The sequence below is a fragment of the Tamandua tetradactyla genome, chromosome 8 (genome assembly GCF_023851605.1).
Source record: "Tamandua tetradactyla isolate mTamTet1 chromosome 8, mTamTet1.pri, whole genome shotgun sequence".
Classification (NCBI taxonomy): domain Eukaryota; kingdom Metazoa; phylum Chordata; class Mammalia; order Pilosa; family Myrmecophagidae; genus Tamandua; species Tamandua tetradactyla.
Window position 1 is genome coordinate 68509993 of NC_135334.1, and position 18023 is coordinate 68528015.

The 18023-nt window shown below is 55.2% G+C and overlaps 1 protein-coding gene and 1 long non-coding RNA gene across 5 annotated transcripts; one reads left to right on the forward strand and one right to left on the reverse strand.

Moving 5' to 3' along the window:
• Nucleotides 1–211: 211 nt before the first annotated feature.
• LOC143643452 (uncharacterized) lies at nucleotides 212–2382 on the reverse strand. The gene is made up of 3 exons (XR_013156284.1): nucleotides 2273–2382; nucleotides 1055–1126; nucleotides 212–673 (listed from the first exon to the last, which is right to left on the reverse strand). It is a non-coding gene; the product is annotated as an uncharacterized LOC143643452 (long non-coding RNA).
• Nucleotides 2383–2779: 397 nt separating this feature from the next.
• On the forward strand, nucleotides 2780–16067 carry LRRC32 (leucine rich repeat containing 32). Of its 4 annotated transcripts, none has more exons than XM_077113526.1 (3): nucleotides 2780–2937; nucleotides 7329–7419; nucleotides 11844–16067. In XM_077113526.1, exons 2-3 carry the CDS (start codon nucleotides 7333–7335, stop codon nucleotides 13740–13742), a joined length of 1986 nt encoding a protein of 661 aa, XP_076969641.1. In that variant the 5' UTR covers nucleotides 2780–2937; nucleotides 7329–7332; the 3' UTR covers nucleotides 13743–16067. The 4 variants fall into 4 exon arrangements, with proteins under 4 accessions (XP_076969641.1, XP_076969638.1, XP_076969640.1 ...); XM_077113523.1 differs by lacking the exon at nucleotides 2780–2937 and adding an exon at nucleotides 3109–3277; XM_077113525.1 differs by lacking the exon at nucleotides 2780–2937 and adding an exon at nucleotides 3286–3558.
• Nucleotides 16068–18023: the final 1956 nt, after the last annotated feature.

Here is an 18023-nt window from a genome sequence, read left to right on the forward strand (position 1 = left end):
AAACAGATAATGGGGGAACAAAGGTTAAAATAAATTGAGTAGATTGAAATACTAGTGGTCAATGAGAAGGAGTGTGAGGGGTATGACATGTATGAGTTTTTTCTTTTTTTCTTTGTTTTGCTGGAGAGATGCAAATGTTCAAAAAAATGATAATGGTGATGAATATACAACTATGTGATGATGTTGTGAGCCATTGATTGTAACCATATCAAGAATGTTTGTATGTTTGTTCGTTGTTCACAATAAAAATATTTTAAAATAAAGAAGAAAGTTGGCCTTGATGACCTTCAGAAGGGCACCACCCTCCACCTGTGCCACCAGGCGAATGTAACCCTGCTTAATTCTCACACAACAACTGCAGAACCAAATTCAGACTCCTGGACTTGGCCTTTGAGGTCTCTGGACTCCAACCATCCCTTACGCTCGCATGTGCGTCCCATCTGGTCTGGGAGTTCCACAAGGGTGGATACAGGACATTCTTATTCAACAGCTACCCCTTAGGCTCCCTGGGGAAGGGAGGTCATGTTCACTGAGCAAGTCCTGCAGACCAGGCACCAATCAGGTATCTTATGCACATCACCGCATTTGATCTTCACAGCAAGGAAGGACATCAGGTGCTAGTATTAGTCTCACTTCGCAGATGAGTAAGCCGAGGTCAGAAGGGCCAAACAACCTGCCAACAGTCACACAAGTAACAGGACTTGTGAAGAAGAGATAAAGGAAAGGACATGTGGAGTTCCCAGCTTTTAGGGCCCCCAGTCTCAGGGGACATCTGCAGCTGGTAGGCATGCTTGGTTGCTCATCTGTCTCCAACTCCTGGGGATCCCCATCCGGGCACTGAATGAGGTAGAACTCCGTGAACTAACCACAACCACTGCCTTGCAGCGAGTGCAGGAGGTGGCCATCCATCCTCAGCCCTCCCCTGCCCCGGCCCAAGCTCTGTGCCAGAGGTTTCTGTTTGGTGGCCATCCAGGGAAGGGTGAGGGGGCACTCAGCCAGCCTGGGCCTAGATGAGGAGATGGAGTAGGGGGTAGTAGGTGAGCCCAAGAACTACCTGAATCCGATTCAGTCATGCTCTCTCTGGGCTGTGGAGTTGCTGCGAAGCACTTTCCTGGATGTGTGGCTCCTTGGACAAGGACATGGAAAAGAAATAGAAGAAATTTCATCAATGGCTTACAGTAAAGAAGACAGTGAGAAGTTATCCAATCCCTACTGGATGCAGGCCCTAGCCTGGGCCCACCACACTTAATTCTGAAACCAATCCCAAGAAGTAGCTATAATTCGAGATTCCATTTGACAAGATGAGTGGAGTTGAACAGAGTGGGGGTTGGGATGGAAGCTGGAATTCCTATAAGCATAGATTGGTGGTTCCCATGACTGAGAGGGAAGAAGTTTTGATACCCTTCCCAGGCCCTGCCCTGGTTCCTTATCTGCAACCTCCTACTCATGTCCCTAGTAGCTGCTCATGCCCCTCCTTGGTGAAGCCTTCCATGATCTTCTCCTCTGTGGCTAGGTCCGGTCCTGGAGCCACTGGCTGGCAATGTTTATATTTTCTGGACTGTCCCCTTCTGCACAGGTCAGTCACTACAGCAAGTGGGATGTTAAGAAGGAAAGGCAGCAGCCATCTAGGCCTCTGAGCCCGGCTTTACCCTGTTATGCCACTAGGTCTCAGGTGGTCACTTCCACATCTGTAAAATGGGGGCACCCTGCCCCACTCTCAGGGCTGAGGACCATCAGGGATGAGAAAGACTGTGGAAGATGAATATTCTATCTACCCTTGGAAGCTCCTTCCGCTGGTGTGGACGAAGCACAGCAGGGCATCTGTAACTTGGTAGAGCCAAAGCATTTAGAAGAGGGGGTGGTTTTAGGGAAGATATGTTTCAACCCCTGATGATAATGTCACCATCCCACTTTTGCACAGCACTTAAAAAAAAGAACAAAAACTGGCAAGATAGTGCCTGGGAAAGGACAAAACTGTCCTGACTCAGCTTTGTGGACAGATTGGATTCAAATCCCTGCCTCTTAAGGGTGTGCAACTTTAGATGTCATTTAACTTTTCCCAGCCTCAGTTTCCTCATCTATAAGTGAGGACTTCAATAGTCCCAGACGATTTTTATTTATATTCACTGCCCCCACCTCTAGCCTCGATTTCTCCATCTGAAACCAGGAATTTGAGGGTTTCAAGGCAACAGGGGCCGTTGAAGGGTCCCGAAGAGGGTGGAGTAGGATGCGTCTGAACATTACAGCAATCCAGAGAGCGGAAAGGACTTACCGGGACTCACCAGAGGGGACGGCAGCGATGCGGGGAACCCCCTCGGCGGCCGTCCCAGGGCCAGTGAAGGGTCATTTCCTTCCACGTTCGGCCGCGCTGTCACCTCTCCGGTTTGCACCCCCCTAAATGCCGCGGCGCCGGCAGCGGGGAAATCGGGGCCAGGCCGGATTTCCTCCGCGGACCTGCGGCTCCTCGAGCCTCCCCGCCCCCTCCCGACCCCGCGGGGCCGCGAACTGCACGTGCAGCGGCCCCCGGCCGGCCCGCGCTCTCCCGGCGCTTCCTCTCCGACCCCATCCCTCTCGGCCTCTTTCATCCCGCCCCCTCCAGCCCCCGCCCCTTCCCAGCCTGAGTTCCAGCGTGAAGAAGATGCTTTACCCCTCTCGCCAGTTCCGGATAAACCGAGTCACGCGGGGGCAGGCCGACGGGCGCTAGGACCCCGCGACTTCACCGGGGGGGGGCGTGGTGGGGCGGGTCGGCGGGAGAGATCTTTAAATTGAAGCCCGAGCCGCCCCCTCGCGGGTCTGGCACCCGTGGGGGCAGTGGAGCAGCCGTGCTCCTCCTCGGGCCGTGACCCCGGGGTCTGGCGCGGGGTGGGAGCGGGGGGCAGGATTGCGCAAAATGTTCCGGGGCTGCGGGGGAGAGGAGCAGCGGCCGCGCTGAGCCAGGTAGGAGCCGCCCAGCGGCAAGGCTGGTGTGCCCCCTCGGGGACCAGACGGCCCCGCGCCCTCGGACAGCTAGGCTGGGGCTGCCCTGGGAAACTTCGGGACGAACCTGCCCGCCCCCGCCCGCCCACCCCCACCCCTCCTCTCCCCCCACCGCCCCCCACTTCTCTCGTGGAGCCGGGGTTGACCCTCTCTGGGGTCTGAAGAGATCTTTAGAGACTCCGTTCTCAGTGGGTCAGGACGACGAGGGCATGGGGCGAGTCCCATCGCTCCCATTTCATAGATGGAGAACTCTGGCCCAAAGACCGGGACTTGCCCAGGAACACACAACTAGTCAAGGCAGGTCAGGATTTGAATCCAGGTCTCCTACTTCTCTCTGGCCAGCGGGGGTACCCCATTTCTCCCAGGGTCTCAGAGGCCAGGCTTCTTCATGGGTGGTAAAACGTGAGGGACCCCCACCCCCACCCCAAGCTGCCTGAAATTCTGCCATCACAGCCACATTCCTTTGGGTTAAGGTCTAATTCCCCCGTGGGATGCACATATCTCCAGAATGGGGCTTGCCCTTAGTGATTCACTGCTCGGTGTGGACAGCCACAGCAGTCCTCCCAGGACCCTGCTCTGCCAGTAAGTCAGATCTGGGCTGAGAGGAGGGAGAGGGAGCGCCCCAGAGCCGGGCACTGTGAGAGTGTCTGCTTGTGTGTGGGTGTGGGTGTGAGAGGGGGGTCTTTGGTAGCCAGGGGTTACAGAGGGAGAGCTTGGCCTGGTGGAGTGGAAACATTGGCTTCAGAGTCAGACAGACTGAATTCTGGTCCTGATTCTGCTACGAACTGCCTGTGTGACTTTGGGTAAGTCACCTCTTTGAGCCTCATTTTTGTTCTGGGCGAATGGGGACATCTCTGCAGAGGGGCAGGTGGCTCGACACCTGCTGGAAGAAACACAGCCTCTGGGTCATATAGATCTGGGCTAAATCCCGGCTCTGAAACGGTTATAAGTTGGGTAACTATGGGGGAACTGAGTCTCAGTTTTCTCATCTGTAAAATGGGAATTATAGTTATCTCATTAGGTTGTTGTAAAATTGAGATGATGTAGGTCAAGTCCTTTTTTTCTTCCCTCCCTCTCTCTCCTTGCCTTCATTTCTTCTCTCTTTCTCTCTTTTTCTCCTTGCCCAGGCTGCCTAGCCCTAAGGGTTATTGTCCCATGTGGGACACAGTCATTCTCTGTCTGACCGTCACAGTAGTTATGGGTTGCCAGTGGCAAAGGGGAACCCAGTTGCTGTGGAGTTGCGAGGCGAGCCTAGGCCTAACTGCCCCCCCGCCCTTCCTCTTGAGAGAGTGTGGCCCTGCAGTGCTGCACACGTGTCCTGGGCACTGCTGAGGGGTGTCCGGAGCCGAGGGGTCCTATCTTGTCGGATGCCAGGGCAGAGTTCCCATGTGCTGCAGGGCAGTCCCTTCTGGAGGCACAGATGCCCACCTTGGGAGTGGGGTGGGGGCTTGGCAGGAAACATAAGGACCCCTTCGGGCATCTTCTGCCTTCAGGCTCAGAACCTAACCCCGGGCCCATCCTCGTCCTCATGTTCCGCTCATCACTCAGCCCACAGCAGTCAAAGCTTCTGCCACCCATTCAGTAGCTGTTTAGTGAGCACCTCTGTACTAGAGTTCTCATGTAATAAGGATAGCTTATCAGATAATACTAGGAAGGCAATGCATATGTGACGATCTGGGGAAGAGCTTTCCAGGCAAGGGAACAGCAAGGGCGAAGGCTCTGAAGCTGGAACAAACTTGCTGTGTTCGAGGAACAGCAAGAAGACTGGACTTTGGTGAGGGAAGGGAAAAGAATAGATGGAGTCAGAGAGGAGATTGTGTAAAGCCTGGGTTTTATTTTAAGAGAGCTGGGAAGCCATTAGAGGCTTTAAGTAGTAGAGATTCATGGTCCAGTATATGATTTTAAATCATCACTCTGTATGGCTGCTCTGAAAATGTACATCAGACTGTAAGGGGGCTGGGTGGAAGCAGGGGAAGCTGTGGCAGTGGTGGAGGCTCAGGGTCCGGGTGTTTCCTCAGTCTGTGGCAGGGATGGAGGAGGAAGGTAAGTAGATGAGGGGTCTGTTTTTCAGGGCAAGCAGACAGAGCTCACTGAAAGGGGGAAGGAATGTGGCAGGGAGTGAAGGGGAATCAAGGAGCACAAGAGCTCTCACCTGGGTCACCATGTCACCGAGATTCCTAATGCCAGTTCTCAGTGCCTCCCTCTGCCTGCCTTGTGCCATGAGATGGGTCCCAGGGGAGAGTGAATGCCTCCTGGCCGGGGGATACTTTGCATAGAAGGGGGGGCAAATCATGAAATGCTCAGTGCCTTGTTCCCTGGAAGCTCAGAGACTGTGGGAATCTGGAGGAGGAACCAAACATAGCCCAGACTTGGTGGACCAGGGGAGGCTTCTTGGAGGAAGTGACATCTAAGCCAAGACCCAAAGGATGAGAAGGTATTCAGCAGGAGAGGAGAGGAAGTGAAGGTTTGGGGCAGTGCAGAGGTGCTCAGTAAACTGAAGGAATACAAGAAAACCAGAGCCCCGAGTGGGGGTGGGGAGGGGTAGTGAAAAACGAGAATGGAGAAAGGATAGCTGGCCGAGCAGAACCAACTCCCTGAGGGCTTTGAAGGCCCCTCTGAGGGGCTTGCTTTCAATTCTGAGGTCACTAGCTTTCAAATGAGTTGTGTTGTTCTGCTTTTTAAACAGCAGGACAGAATCTCGTGAGAAAGCCCAATCTTTGGTGCAGGTGAGTGTAGAGCAACTGTATGGGGCAGGGCACGTGTGGCCTTGAGAACTCAGGAGCCAAAGTTTAAAAGACACCACAGTGGCCCTTGGGTGTTTGAGCAAGAAAGGGCCTCGGAGCAGCCATCTTGGTTTCAAATTAATCACTGAGGGCGCTGGTGGGTTCCGTTAAATGCTTCTTCTAAAGCATCCTTCAGATTCTTTCAACAAAAAGAAAATTGTGGCTGTGCAGTCACAATTCAGAGCTCATTTATTGGGCACCTTTTGAAGGAGAACATAAAGCGTAGAGGTTAAGGGCACAGATCCAGGAGGCCGGAGTGCCTGGGCCTGCCACTTGCTAGCAGTGAGACCTGGGATGTGTTACTTAATTTCTCTGAGCCTCAGTTTCCCTATCTGTAAAATGGGAATGATCATAATGAAACCAAGCTGTTGTGTTATTGTGAGGATTGAATAAGTTAATAAGTGTAAAGTGTTGAGAGGAGTGCCTGGTGCATAATAAAAACTCTGTGCACTTTCATAGAATAGTATCTCATTTGATTCTCAACAAAGCTTGGTGAGTAGGCATTGATCTCAGAAGAGGAAATTGAGCCACAGAGAGGTAAATGACTTGCACAAGGTCACACAGAAGATAAGTAGAGGAAGCAGAAAGGGCAGTCAGGGGTGAGTGACTCTGAATCCAGTGCACTTGGAGGGCTTTATGTGCCTTTGCTTAAGACTCTGTATGTATATGGTCATGTCTGCATGTCCTTGTAACCCCAGTTTCCAGCACAGGGCCAGGCATGAGGAAGTAGTTGGTAAAGGTGTGTGAATGAATGAATGAATGAATGAGGTTGATAGATTGATCTGTGTACCCCGAGTGCTTGGCCCAGGTCCTCAGGGTGAGTAAGAGAATAAGTGAGTCCCCAGCAGTGCTTGGATTCCACCCTTATAAGGACCTTTGGGGCTCCCCTACCCCTTATCACCCTGGACTGCCCATAGAGCTAAGGGCTGGCCCCTGAGCTGGCAGCTGCTTCAGTGAAAGTGCAGGGCCTGGCAGCTGGCTGCTGGGGAAGTCCACAATGACAGTGCTGGGGGCAGGGCAGGCCTCCTGGCGGGGCTTCCTGCCAAGGTCCTGGCCCAGCTCTCGAACAATGGCAAGGGCCAAGAATCAGAAAATCAAAAGAAAAGGAGCAAAATAAAAGTCCACTCGGGGGGTGAGTGAGGAATTCGGTTTGGGACCTGAGGAGCTGGAATAAGGGGACTGGCTTGTAGCCTGGGTAGAAATGGAGTCAGATGCCCAGCTCCCCATCTCTGCTCATTCCCACCCCTAAGCTTGGCCCAGGGCAACCCCAGACTGTCTTCCACCACGTGGGGTCTTTGGGAAACCCAAATCTGATCAGATTACCCATTGCTTGGAACTTTTGCAACCTGGTCTCCTAGAACTGGAATCAAGGCCCCTTGTAATTGGCTGTGACCACATGTCCCACCCCCAACCTGCCCGGTCCACAGACACCTTTATCCCAGCTGCTTAAAATGGAGTGGTCTTGGGTTCCTGGAGGGCAGGCACAGTCTGGGTGGGAGAGGTGGGGGCTGGCAGTTGGAGGGGGCCAGTGGACTTATGGTGTACCCCTTTCCTTCCCGCCCTGCACAGAGCCATGAGCCACCAGATCCTGCTGCTTCTGGCCGTGCTGACTCTTGGGTTGGCCACTTCCCAACGCCATGACAAGATGCCCTGTAAGATGGTAAGCAGCCCTGCCCGTGCAGACTAAGGGGACGCCTGCCCTAGAGTGACTTACCCCACAATCCTTTGCCCCAGGCTCAGCCCCACAACAGTTAGAGGAGTCAGAGGAGAAAAGGGAAAGTATCCTGCATTTAATGATCACCTGCTATAATGTTTGAATACCTTATTTATCCCACAACCCTGCCAGGTAAGTACCTTTATACCCATTTTATAAAGGAGGAAACTGAAGCTTGGAGAGGTTAGGTGACTTGTCCAAGGTCATGCAGCTAGGAACAATGGAAACAATATTAAACTCTATTCCCCAAGCTACTTCTATAGGGTGGTGGACTCAAGTGAGCAATGTAGAATATCTGTGTGTGGGTGGGTTAGGGGGATATGGGGTCAGCCACCTGGGAGGGTCTCCCCTGTACTGGTTTCCTCCTAGAAAAAAATACCCTTTCCTGACTGGGCTCCTTGTCTTGGGCTGTCCTACCACTTCTGTGCTGAGGATGACTCTTGCTCATTACCATCCAAGTCAAATACTGCCTCCTTCAGGAAGCCTCCCCTGATCCCTCCTAGGCTGACCTGGTCTGAGTGTTCCCCCTTCTGGGTTCTTGTAGTCCCCAAGCTTCCCTCCATCTCAGTACTGAGCATGCAAGTACATGGAATGGTTGGTCCATGTCTGTCTCACCTGACAGACCAGGAACTCCTTGAGGGCAAGGACCAGGTTAGATTCACTTTTGTTCCTTTTTGTGCCTCTAGCCAAAGATACTAGCCCTGAAGTAACTGTGACCCTTGGGATCCGCTTGTGAGGACGGGCTTTCAGTAAGGTTGACACCAGAGCCCAGGCTGGCGAAAAGACAGTCTCTCTTGAGCCTGTGACTCGAAGCTCATGACACAGGATGGGCAGCTGCTTCAGCAGACAGCCCTTCCCTACCGTTTGCAATATCCTGCCATAGCTAGTATACTTCTTACTCCTCAGGGTATCTCTAGAGATCCCAGAACCCAGATGACTAGGCAGAGAGGGCCTCAGACATGACCAGATGCAACCCCACATTCTGTCTTGGGGAACCCAAGGCCCAGAGAGGTGATGGGCTTTGGTCCCCCAGCCAGGCTTAGGGAAGCTGGATGAGGTTTGGATTCTGAGCAAATGAAATGATAGGAAAGCACTTTCTGAACTAGCATAGAAGATCAATACCTATGGGAGTTATGAGGATTTTCAAAATAGTAAAAAGAAATTGTCATTTGCTGAGGGCCTGCCAGATGCCTGCACTGGGATAAGGGGATTCCCTTATTTTATCCTCCCTGCAACCCCCAGATCTCCTCTTTTCAGCTGAGGAAAAGATGTGACCCACTAGGGTTATCATTCAGATAGAAAGTACGAGCCTGGATTTGAACCCAGGTCTCCAAAACTCTACTGCTTCTTCCTAGCCTGCTCCCTTTTATGCATAGATGGCAAAGCAGAGTTGGCTAACAATTCGTCTTCCCTCTGAAAGAGCAAAGGTGGGCAGTGGCCTGCTGGCACCCCAGAGAGAGTGTGCCGTTTGCGGGTGTTCGGGGGTGTGCGACTCTGAACTCTGGCCAAGGGCAGATTCCTGCAAGACTCCTGCTGGAAGTCAGTTTGTGGTGGGGTCTCAGAGCTTAGAGAGGGGTGGGGGCATTGGAAATGGAGTTCTGAGACTGCCCTGGCTTTCCAATCCCCAGTACACCCAGCCCCCTGTCCTGTGGGCCTTGATAACAGGTGTCTGGCATGTGGGCAAAAAGCAAGTCTTAGGCTCTGAACTTGGCCAGCTTTGAGTCCTGTATCAACAATCAGGAGCCAGTGCCCCAAGGAGCCTTTGAGTTTCCAGAGGAGATAATGGGGTACGGGTTTGCAGGTGAGGTAATGTGTGGCGCATGGGCAGTGCACCCCCCACACACACACAGAAAATGCTCAATAAATGGTGGCCGTGGTTGTTTACTTTGGTGAAGGAGTCCCCTAGGTAGCTGAGGACCCAGTCGTTAAAACTAGACTTGCATGGATAGCGAAAGGACTCTAGGTCAGAGCTCCAGTCCGTCTGACTTGGAACAGCCCGTCCCCGAGGCTCAGTTCCCTTAGGGGGGTGTGATGGGTAGATCATGTGGAAGAAACAAGGCAGGGGATCTAGGCACTGAGCCCAGAGCCTGGCTAGGGGCTGGTGCTTCACGATAATGGCCATCATCGTGTTTGTTGTTTCTTCTTTAAGTTAGGATGGTCCAGAGAGCTGAGGATGGGGAGGGAGGGACTAGGAGCCAGGCAGGAAAGGCCAGGCGGCCAGGGTGGGTGTCTAGTTTTCTTAGGTGCCCAATTGCAGGGGAATGCTGGGTCTCGCAAGGCTTCCATGAAGCTGCCACCCCCTGAGGTGGCCGGACAGGTTGCTGTGCTGCATTGAGCAGAAAGAGCCATCAGATGGCTGAGGGAGGGTAGTTCCCTTTCTCCTCGCTACTCACCTGGGACTCTAGGGAGGGATTGGATTGCTGGAGCACCAAGACTGTTTTGGGCAAATTACTGCCAAATCACTGCCATCTTCAGGCCTCAGTCTCCCCATCTGAAAAGTGGGTGGTCTGTATTCTTTTGGCTCCAGCCAAATATATATATAATCTCTTTTGTCCTCTCTCAGAGAGGAGATTGATTCAGTGCCTCAGACCCTTACTAAACTGATGATCTCTGTGACTTTTATTCATTAAAAAATTTACTGATCACCTCCTAGGAGCCAGGTCCAATGCCTACACATCAATCAAACCAGTCCGTTTGCTCTGAGCTCACCGTCTAGTTGGGGAGCAGGGTCCACAGATAAACAATCACAGTTTAGGTTGGAAAAGCTGTGAGCAAGGAAGCCTGGGGCAGTGAGAGCCTAGACGAGGCCTCAGCCTGCTTGGCCAGCAGGGTAGGCTCCCTAGTGGGAGGGACCCTGGAGCCCAATGTGCAGGGCTCACCATGCAGCTGGCCCAGCCACCGCAGGGAGCAGGGAGGAGGAGGCCCCGAGGGGGTGTGGGAGGGGGTGGTGGCCACTGGTCAGGTGTGGTCCTGCGTGTGCGGTGGGGTGGGAGGTGAGGGGGCAGGTCGGCAGGGTCTACAGCAGCCTGGAGTGCCCTGCTGAGAGTTCTGACTTTACCCTGAAGGGGTTTGAAAAAAGGCACAAAACAGAGTGGAGGTTTTGAGCAATTACCATGGCATGTGGTGAGGTGGATGGGCCAGAAGGGGCGAGTGGAGACAGAGAGGCTGGGGTCAGGAGGGGACGTGAGCTGGGTGACTGCAGTAGTCAGTCCTGGGAAAGGCCTGGGTTCCTAGTGACTTGGAAGAGACAAGAGGCATTTGCTGGCTCTAGAAGTTACTGGTGGAGGGGGGACAGATGTCGAGCCTTTGGTTATTAAAGACCTGGGTTCAAATCTCGACTCCTTTCCTCACCAGCTGGGTGATCATGGAGCCTTCTTTGCACTCTCTGAGCCCCGGCTCTGTCAATAGGGATGGTCACATCTAATGGGCAGGTTGTTGTGATGATCCAAAGAGACCACAGGCCTGGATGTTCTAAATAAAATGTATAAGGCTAAGTGGGGGCTAGAGGATACTGAGTTACTTTCTGGATAAGAAACCAGAGTAGTAATGTGTCTTGTTGGAGGTCACACCGCAAAATCATTGTCTTGTCACTGAGGAACGTAGGCTGGGACCGTGGCCGGCTCTTCCCCCGACCCCTACCACCCCACCCCCCAGCCCTCCACCAGTGCTGAAGAGGGTCACCGACAGGGGGTGGGGGTGGGTAACAGCTCCACAGAGCTGGTCACATCTGAGGAGCACCAGCGGGGCAGGCAGGCGCTGGGGCCAGGAGCTCTGCCCCACAGAACCAGGGCTTCAAAGAGATCTGAGACTGGGAGGCTAAAATAAAAACTGATAACAGGAATGCAAATTGTATTTTTCCCTTTTGGAAACATTTCCCAGAGGGGTTTCCCATTGAACACCCACCAGGTGCATTTAACTGCCTGGGTCCAGAGAAGAAACCCAGGACGTGGAGTCAGGAGGCCCAGCTCCCAGTGTGGCCCTGTTGCTGGCCGGCCCTGAGTCGCTCTGGATGACACATGGGTCCTCTCCGAACCTCGGTTTCCTGTGAAAGGGAATAGTAATCAGTATAGGGGTTTTAGGTTCACTCATTTGTCCCCATATCTGCCGATTATCACTCTGTCCATATATCCATTAAACTTTCATTGAGTCCTTCCCTTATGCCCAGCACTGTGCTGGGTGCCAACGACAGGGGCGGGAGCAGGATGGGGTTCATTCAGACATGGGGTGCTAAGGCTGAGGTGGAGGAAAGTGGAGAATCCAGGGAGCATAGAGAAGCCCAACCAAGCCTGGGGAGGTGCGTCTGGTTCCACCCCAGCTGGCACTTACTAATAATCAGCTTCACTCTCACCCCACACCTTGTTCCTTTCCAGGTGGACAAGGAGATTTTGTGCCAGGGCCTGGGCCTGCTCCAGGTCCCCTCTGTGCTCCCACTGGACATTGAAGCCCTTGACCTGTCTGGAAATCATCTGGAGAGCATCCTGGCATCGCCGCTGGGTTTCTACACAGCGCTTCACCACCTGGACCTGAGCCACAACGAGATCAGCTTCCTCCAGCCAGGTGTCTTCCAGGCCCTGCCTCACCTGGAGCACCTCAACCTGGCCCACAACCACCTGGCGGCGGGCCCCGCCCTGAGCGTGGGTGGTCTGGGCCCCCTGCCTCACGTGACCTCCCTGGACCTGTCCGGGAACAGCCTGTACAGCGGCCTGGTGGAGCAGCTGCTGGGGGAGGCGCCCGCCCTGCGCGCGCTCTCGCTGGCGGAGAACAGCCTAACGCGCCTCGGCCGCCACACCTTCAGGGCTGTGCCCGCGCTCGAACGGCTCGACCTCCACAGCAACGTGCTGATGGACATCGAGGAGGGCGCGTTCGAGGCCCTGCCCCGCCTGGCCCACCTCAATCTCTCCAGGAATTCCCTCACCTGCATCTCCGACTTCAGCCTCCAGCAGCTGCGGGTGCTCGATCTGAGCTGCAATAGCATCGAGGCTTTTCAGACGGCGCCAGAGCCCCAGGCCAAGTACCAGCTCACCTGGCTCGACCTGAGGGAGAACAAACTGCTCCATTTCCCCGACCTGGCGGCGCTCCCCAGGCTCACCTTCCTGAATGTGTCCAACAACCTCATCCGGCTCCCCACGGGGCCGCCCCAGGGCAGTGAGGGCATCCACGCGCCTTCCGAGGGCTGGTCAGCCTTGCCCCTCTCCAACCCCAACGCCAGCACCCATCCCCTCTCCCAGCTCCTGAATCTAGATTTGAGCTACAATGATATTGAGCTCATCCCTGAGGGCTTTCTTGAGCACATGACCTCCCTGCGCTTCCTGAACCTCAGTCGAAACTGCTTGCGGACCTTCGAGGCCCGGCGAGGGGGTTCCCTGCCCTGCCTGCTGCTCTTGGACTTAAGCCACAATGGGCTGGAGGCGCTGGAGCTGGGCGCCCGAGTCCTGAGGGCCCTGAGGACGCTGCTCCTACAAGGAAATGCCTTGCGGGAGCTGCCCCCATCCACCTTTGCCAGCCTGGCCAGCCTGCAGAGGCTCAACCTGCAGGGAAACCAGGTCAGTCCCTGCGGGGGGCCAGGCGAGCCCGCACCCTCGGGCTGTGTGGCTTTCTCTGGCATCGCCTCCCTCCGCATCCTGAAACTGGTGGACAATGAGATGGAGAAGCTCAGGACAGGTGCCTTCCTCCACACCCCACTTACCGAGCTGGACCTCTCGGCCAACCCTGGGCTAGAGGTGGCCACGGGGGCCTTGGCAGGCCTGGAGGCCACCTTGGAGGTCCTGGAGCTGCAGGGCAATGGGCTGACCACCTTGCAGGTGGACCTCCCCTGCTTCAGCTGCCTTAAGCGGCTCAACCTGGCTGAGAACCGCCTCAGCCGCCTGCCTGCCTGGACCCAGGCCGTGTCCCTGGAGGTGCTCGACCTGAGGAACAACAGCTTCAGCCTCCTGCCAGGCAGTGCCATGGGCGGCCTGGAGACCAGCCTCCGGCGCCTCTACCTGCAGGGGAACCCACTGAGCTGCTGTGGCAATGGCTGGCTGGCGGCCCAGCTGCACCAGGGCCGTGTGGACGTGGACGCCACCCAGGACCTGATCTGCCGCTTTGGCTCCCAGGAGGAGGTGTTCCTGAGCCACGTGCGGCCTGAGGATTGTGAAAAGGGGGGACTCAAGAACGTCAACCTCATCATCATCCTCACCTTCGCACTGGTCTCAGCAGTCCTCCTCACCACACTGGCCACCTGCTGCTTTGTCCGCCGGCAGAAGTTTAACCAACAGTACAAAGCCTAGGGAAGACAGGGGGCTGCAGAACGGCCCAGCTGGAGGGCCTTCCAGATCAGTGGGGGAGCTGGAGGCACAGAGAAGGGTGGGGACTGACCCAAGGTCACACAGCAAGCAAGGGGGCTGATCCCTGCCCTCGAAATCCCAGCCCAGACCTCCTTTCCCCGAATCCTGCTGTATCTGCTAGATGACCCACTTCCCAGGCTACAGATGCGCTCCAGCTATGGAAGCCAGAAGTTGGACAGTTTGGGCGTGGCAGAGAATAACATTCACCCATCTGATCAACTAGTCTTTGCCAAGCGTCTGCTTTGTACCAAGCCCTAGGCGCTGAGTGTATCTCCCAGCCCCTCAGCATCTCCCAGTCTAGTGGGGGAAGTGGTAGCAGAGCTGTTCAGTGACTGCACAGTGTGATCAGGGGCTCGAGGGGTGGGAGCCCAGGGCTTTGGGGCCCCCAGGGGAGAAGGAGCTCAAAAGCTCTGCAGCTCTAGCTGGCTCAGCCTGGACAGTCCTGCCCTGGCCTTGCCAGGGTAAAGAAGGGACAATACCGAGAGGATTTGTCTGAGACATTTCCAAGCAGACTATTTGTCACATCTGATAATGATTTTCAGCCTCTGGAAAATGAAGAGCTTGTGACCGGAAGAGCCACAGGAGTATGTCTTGGATCTGGTGCCATTTGACGGGGCTGCGGCATCCCCAGCAGGGTCTGGTTAAAGGGTTGTCACCCTCGGCTCCAGCCCCAGGCAGGACCATTCCATTTCCTGCTCTGGATGGGCTCTTTCCCTATCTGGCACTCCCGTGTTGCAACACATACTGCCCCATCCCTACTCCCTGCTCAAGCCCCTTCTACACCCTGCGCCCCACCCCACGCTCCCACCCCTGCCAGCTGTTGTGCCAGGAGTTGAGACCTTAGCTACCTGGTTCTGTTTTGCACTAGGCGTGGCAGCTGAAGATACAAACCCAGGCCTTCCTTGTGTCTGCTTCTTTAGCCACCCCTCTTGGATTTTTCTTTTATCCCCATTTTACAAAAAAAAAAAAGCAAACCGAGGCTCCAAAAGTTTCCATCCAGGGTCCCACAGCTAAGGAATGACATTGCTGAGATTCACAGCCACTTCCTTTTGACTCCAGAGCCTGGGCTTTCCCTCTGCAGGGCCCGCAGTCTGCTGGGTGGACAGGAAGTGGGCCCCACATCGTCGGAGCAGGGCCTGGGAGCATCCTGTGCCACTTAGACTCTGCTCCTCGCCCTCCGCTCTCCCTCTTCTCAGTAAGAGAAGATAGGCTGCCTGGGGCCTCTCCTCCTTCTCTGCCTCTGTTTCCCTCATTTCCTTCTTTGCACCCTTGTGTGTTCTCCCTTTTCTCCTCGTGCTCTCGCATTCCTTTGTGCCCTCTCCATTTACTGATGAAGGCTAGTATTTAAGAGTCCAACGTTCCCATTGCATAGATTGGGAAACTGAGGCTTAGGAAAGAAAATGGGAGCTGCACAGCAAAGGGGATTGAGACCTACTGGAGATTGGGGTTGGGGGGGGGTAGAGCTGAGAGGTTTCCTTTTCCTTCAGCTGTTCACTTCAAGAGGTAATGCTGGCTCCAAATTCTCTCTTTGGTCCTCATGGTGCGGGGATTTTTTTCTTTCCCCTAGAAAAATGGGTAGAAAAACCCACTCAGATAATCCCTTGTCCCTCATCCTCATAGACTCATGGGCTGTCAGGGAGTAAGGAAGCTCTGGGATCACCCTGTGCTATTGGTCTTTGATATCTTACTGTGCTTGGCTCATGGACTGGCACATGAGGGCTCAGGAACCTGTGAGAAGATGGAAACGCCACTCTCTCTGCCCCATTTTGCAGAAAAGAAAACTGAACTGGCAAGTCAGTGGCAGAGCCACGGTGTATGGGGTCGCCGGGACCACCCCGTCCCGGGCAGGGGTTCAGATCACAGATGCTCGCTGCATACCCACCCTCTTCCCCAGGCCGGGGGGCCGCCCAGCCTGAGCCTTCACGCCTCATCTTTGAAAACACTACACAGTGCTGCTCTTGCCTCCCGGGAGCCACCAGCCCAGGCCCCGGGACCAGCTCTTCGTATAACCCACGTGAATGTATTAAAAAATAATTCTGGAGAAACAGTGCAGCCTGCCAATCTCCTCCTTGCTGTAATGCGCATCATTGCATCCACGTGAACCCTGTCCTCCTCTCTTTTCCTGGCCATCTTTAAATACTCATGCCGAAATCCTGGGGGAAACCGAGGCTCTAGTTCACCAGCACCCTGTACCCTGGGGCCGCGGCCACCAAGAAGACCCTGCCCCATCTCTGTCCCCTCACACTCAACAGACAACCTCCCCCTCCCCTCCCCAAACTGAGAAAATGGTGGGTTTCAGGCAGGAACGTATTCACTTCCTTCCTCACCCATCCTTTCCCTCCCCTTCCCAGGCCCACTCCCCTCTCCACGACCCCCAGGGGCAGCTCCTGGGGACCCCCGCCCCATTCATTCTCATTCCCTTTCTCCCCTTCCTCTGACTTCAGTCTCTCCCTCTCTGCTCATTTCTTCTGCTCAGACTCCAGTTGTACTCAAGTCTTGTTCATCTTAAAAATAGTAAATAGACCCTTAAACCACCATTCCTTCTACTCTTCATAAATTCCATGCTAGTTTCCTGTCCTTTCCCTCCATCTCCAGACTGCCTCCCGCCAAGCCCAGAGTGTGAATCAGAGCGCACCTCCTTCACCCTTGACCTCCCGGAGGGGGACCCCAGCACCCGCGCCCTCCTTGCTGCATACCCCCCTGGCATCCAGGATGCAGACACACCTCGTTTTCTCCTTCCTCTCAGGCCACTCCTTTTCAGGCTCCCCACCTCTAAATGAGGATCCACGGCACTCCCGTCCTAGGCCTTCTGTTTGCATTCAGTATGCGTCCCCTCAGGGATGCTGTGGCACGTGTGGCTGTAGCCACCCATGGCTCCCAGACAGCCCCTCCTCGGTGTCCAAACCTTTCAACCCGAAACCTTGCCTTGCCAGGGAGAGGGTTAGCAGTGCCCCAGCGGCCGGAGAATTTACAGCGAGCAGCTGGCCCAGGTTGGAAGTTGGAAGACGAGGCCTCCTGGTTCCCGATGGAAGTGGGAGGGTGGGGAGCCTGGGGGAGGGGACAGGGGCCGCCTCACCTGCGGTAGCTGTGGGGGTGAAGGGATGTGCACCGCGGGGGCAGGAGAGGGGCAGGGATGGTCCGCCCCACCCAGGTGCCTGTCCTCAAGTGGCCCTGCGCCCCCTCAAAGCTGCCTGACCCCCAGACCCTGCAGCCTTCACAGCTGCCAACGTCTTTTCCCCAACCTACCTTCCCCCAAGCTCCGGCTGGGTGATGCCCCCTCCGCCTCAGGCCCAGCAGCTGCCTGGGCCCAAGCAAACACTGGCAGCCTCTGCCTCCTGGAGCTGCTCCACCCCAGCGTGTTCTCTGTCGGGGATCTCTCCCTTCCCAGTTTCCACTCCCAGCACTTACTCTCCAAAGGAAAATTTAAAATGCCTACCTATGGGGTGGGATGGGAGGTGGGAGAGCACCTGGCTCAAACCCCTGGCACACAGTGGGTGCGCATGAAGGCCTAAAGGCAGGGCCATAGCAGGGGCTGAGCTCAGCTCGGGGTCCTGTGGGCCTCCGATCCAGCTGGGAGCCCCCCAGACTCCTGACCCCTTTTCCTGGCAAACAGTGGAGTTTGCTTCCCTGACCACGACCCCTGATGAGGCAGAAATTCCTGTTTTTAGCCAACGGTGGACACAGCCGCCAACTGGGTCATCAGAGCATCCGGCTTTCTGAGCTCTCAGCAAGTCTCAGAGAGAGGAGAGGTGTCACAGACAGCCTGAGGTGCCAGGACACCTGGCTCGTCCAATTCTGTGAACTGTTATGGTGTTCCACGGAGCAGGACCCAGCAGGAGCCAGGAATGCAGCTTAGGCCAGTGGGGAGGGCAGCAGTGCTTGTGACCTCCAGCTGCGCCCTTCTTTTAGCTCTCCCTGTGCTGGCCACTTCCCCTGGGATGTGGGATCTGCTGTCTGTTCTCTGTGTCCCTTTCCTTTAGGCAGCTTAAAAGGCCTTGCCTGGTCAGGTCCCTGCTGCCCTCCAGCCCTGTGTGTCTCTCTCTCCCTCCAGCCATGTCTGTCTCTCTATTTCTATCCCTCTGGTCTCTCTCCAGCCCCGTCTCCCCTGCCTCCCACACTGCTCAGAGCTGGCAGTTACTGAGCGCTGATGTGTTCACCCTGCACTCACACTTAGTGTACATTACTGGGCTTGATTTCAACAACTTTCTAAAGAGATACCTACCA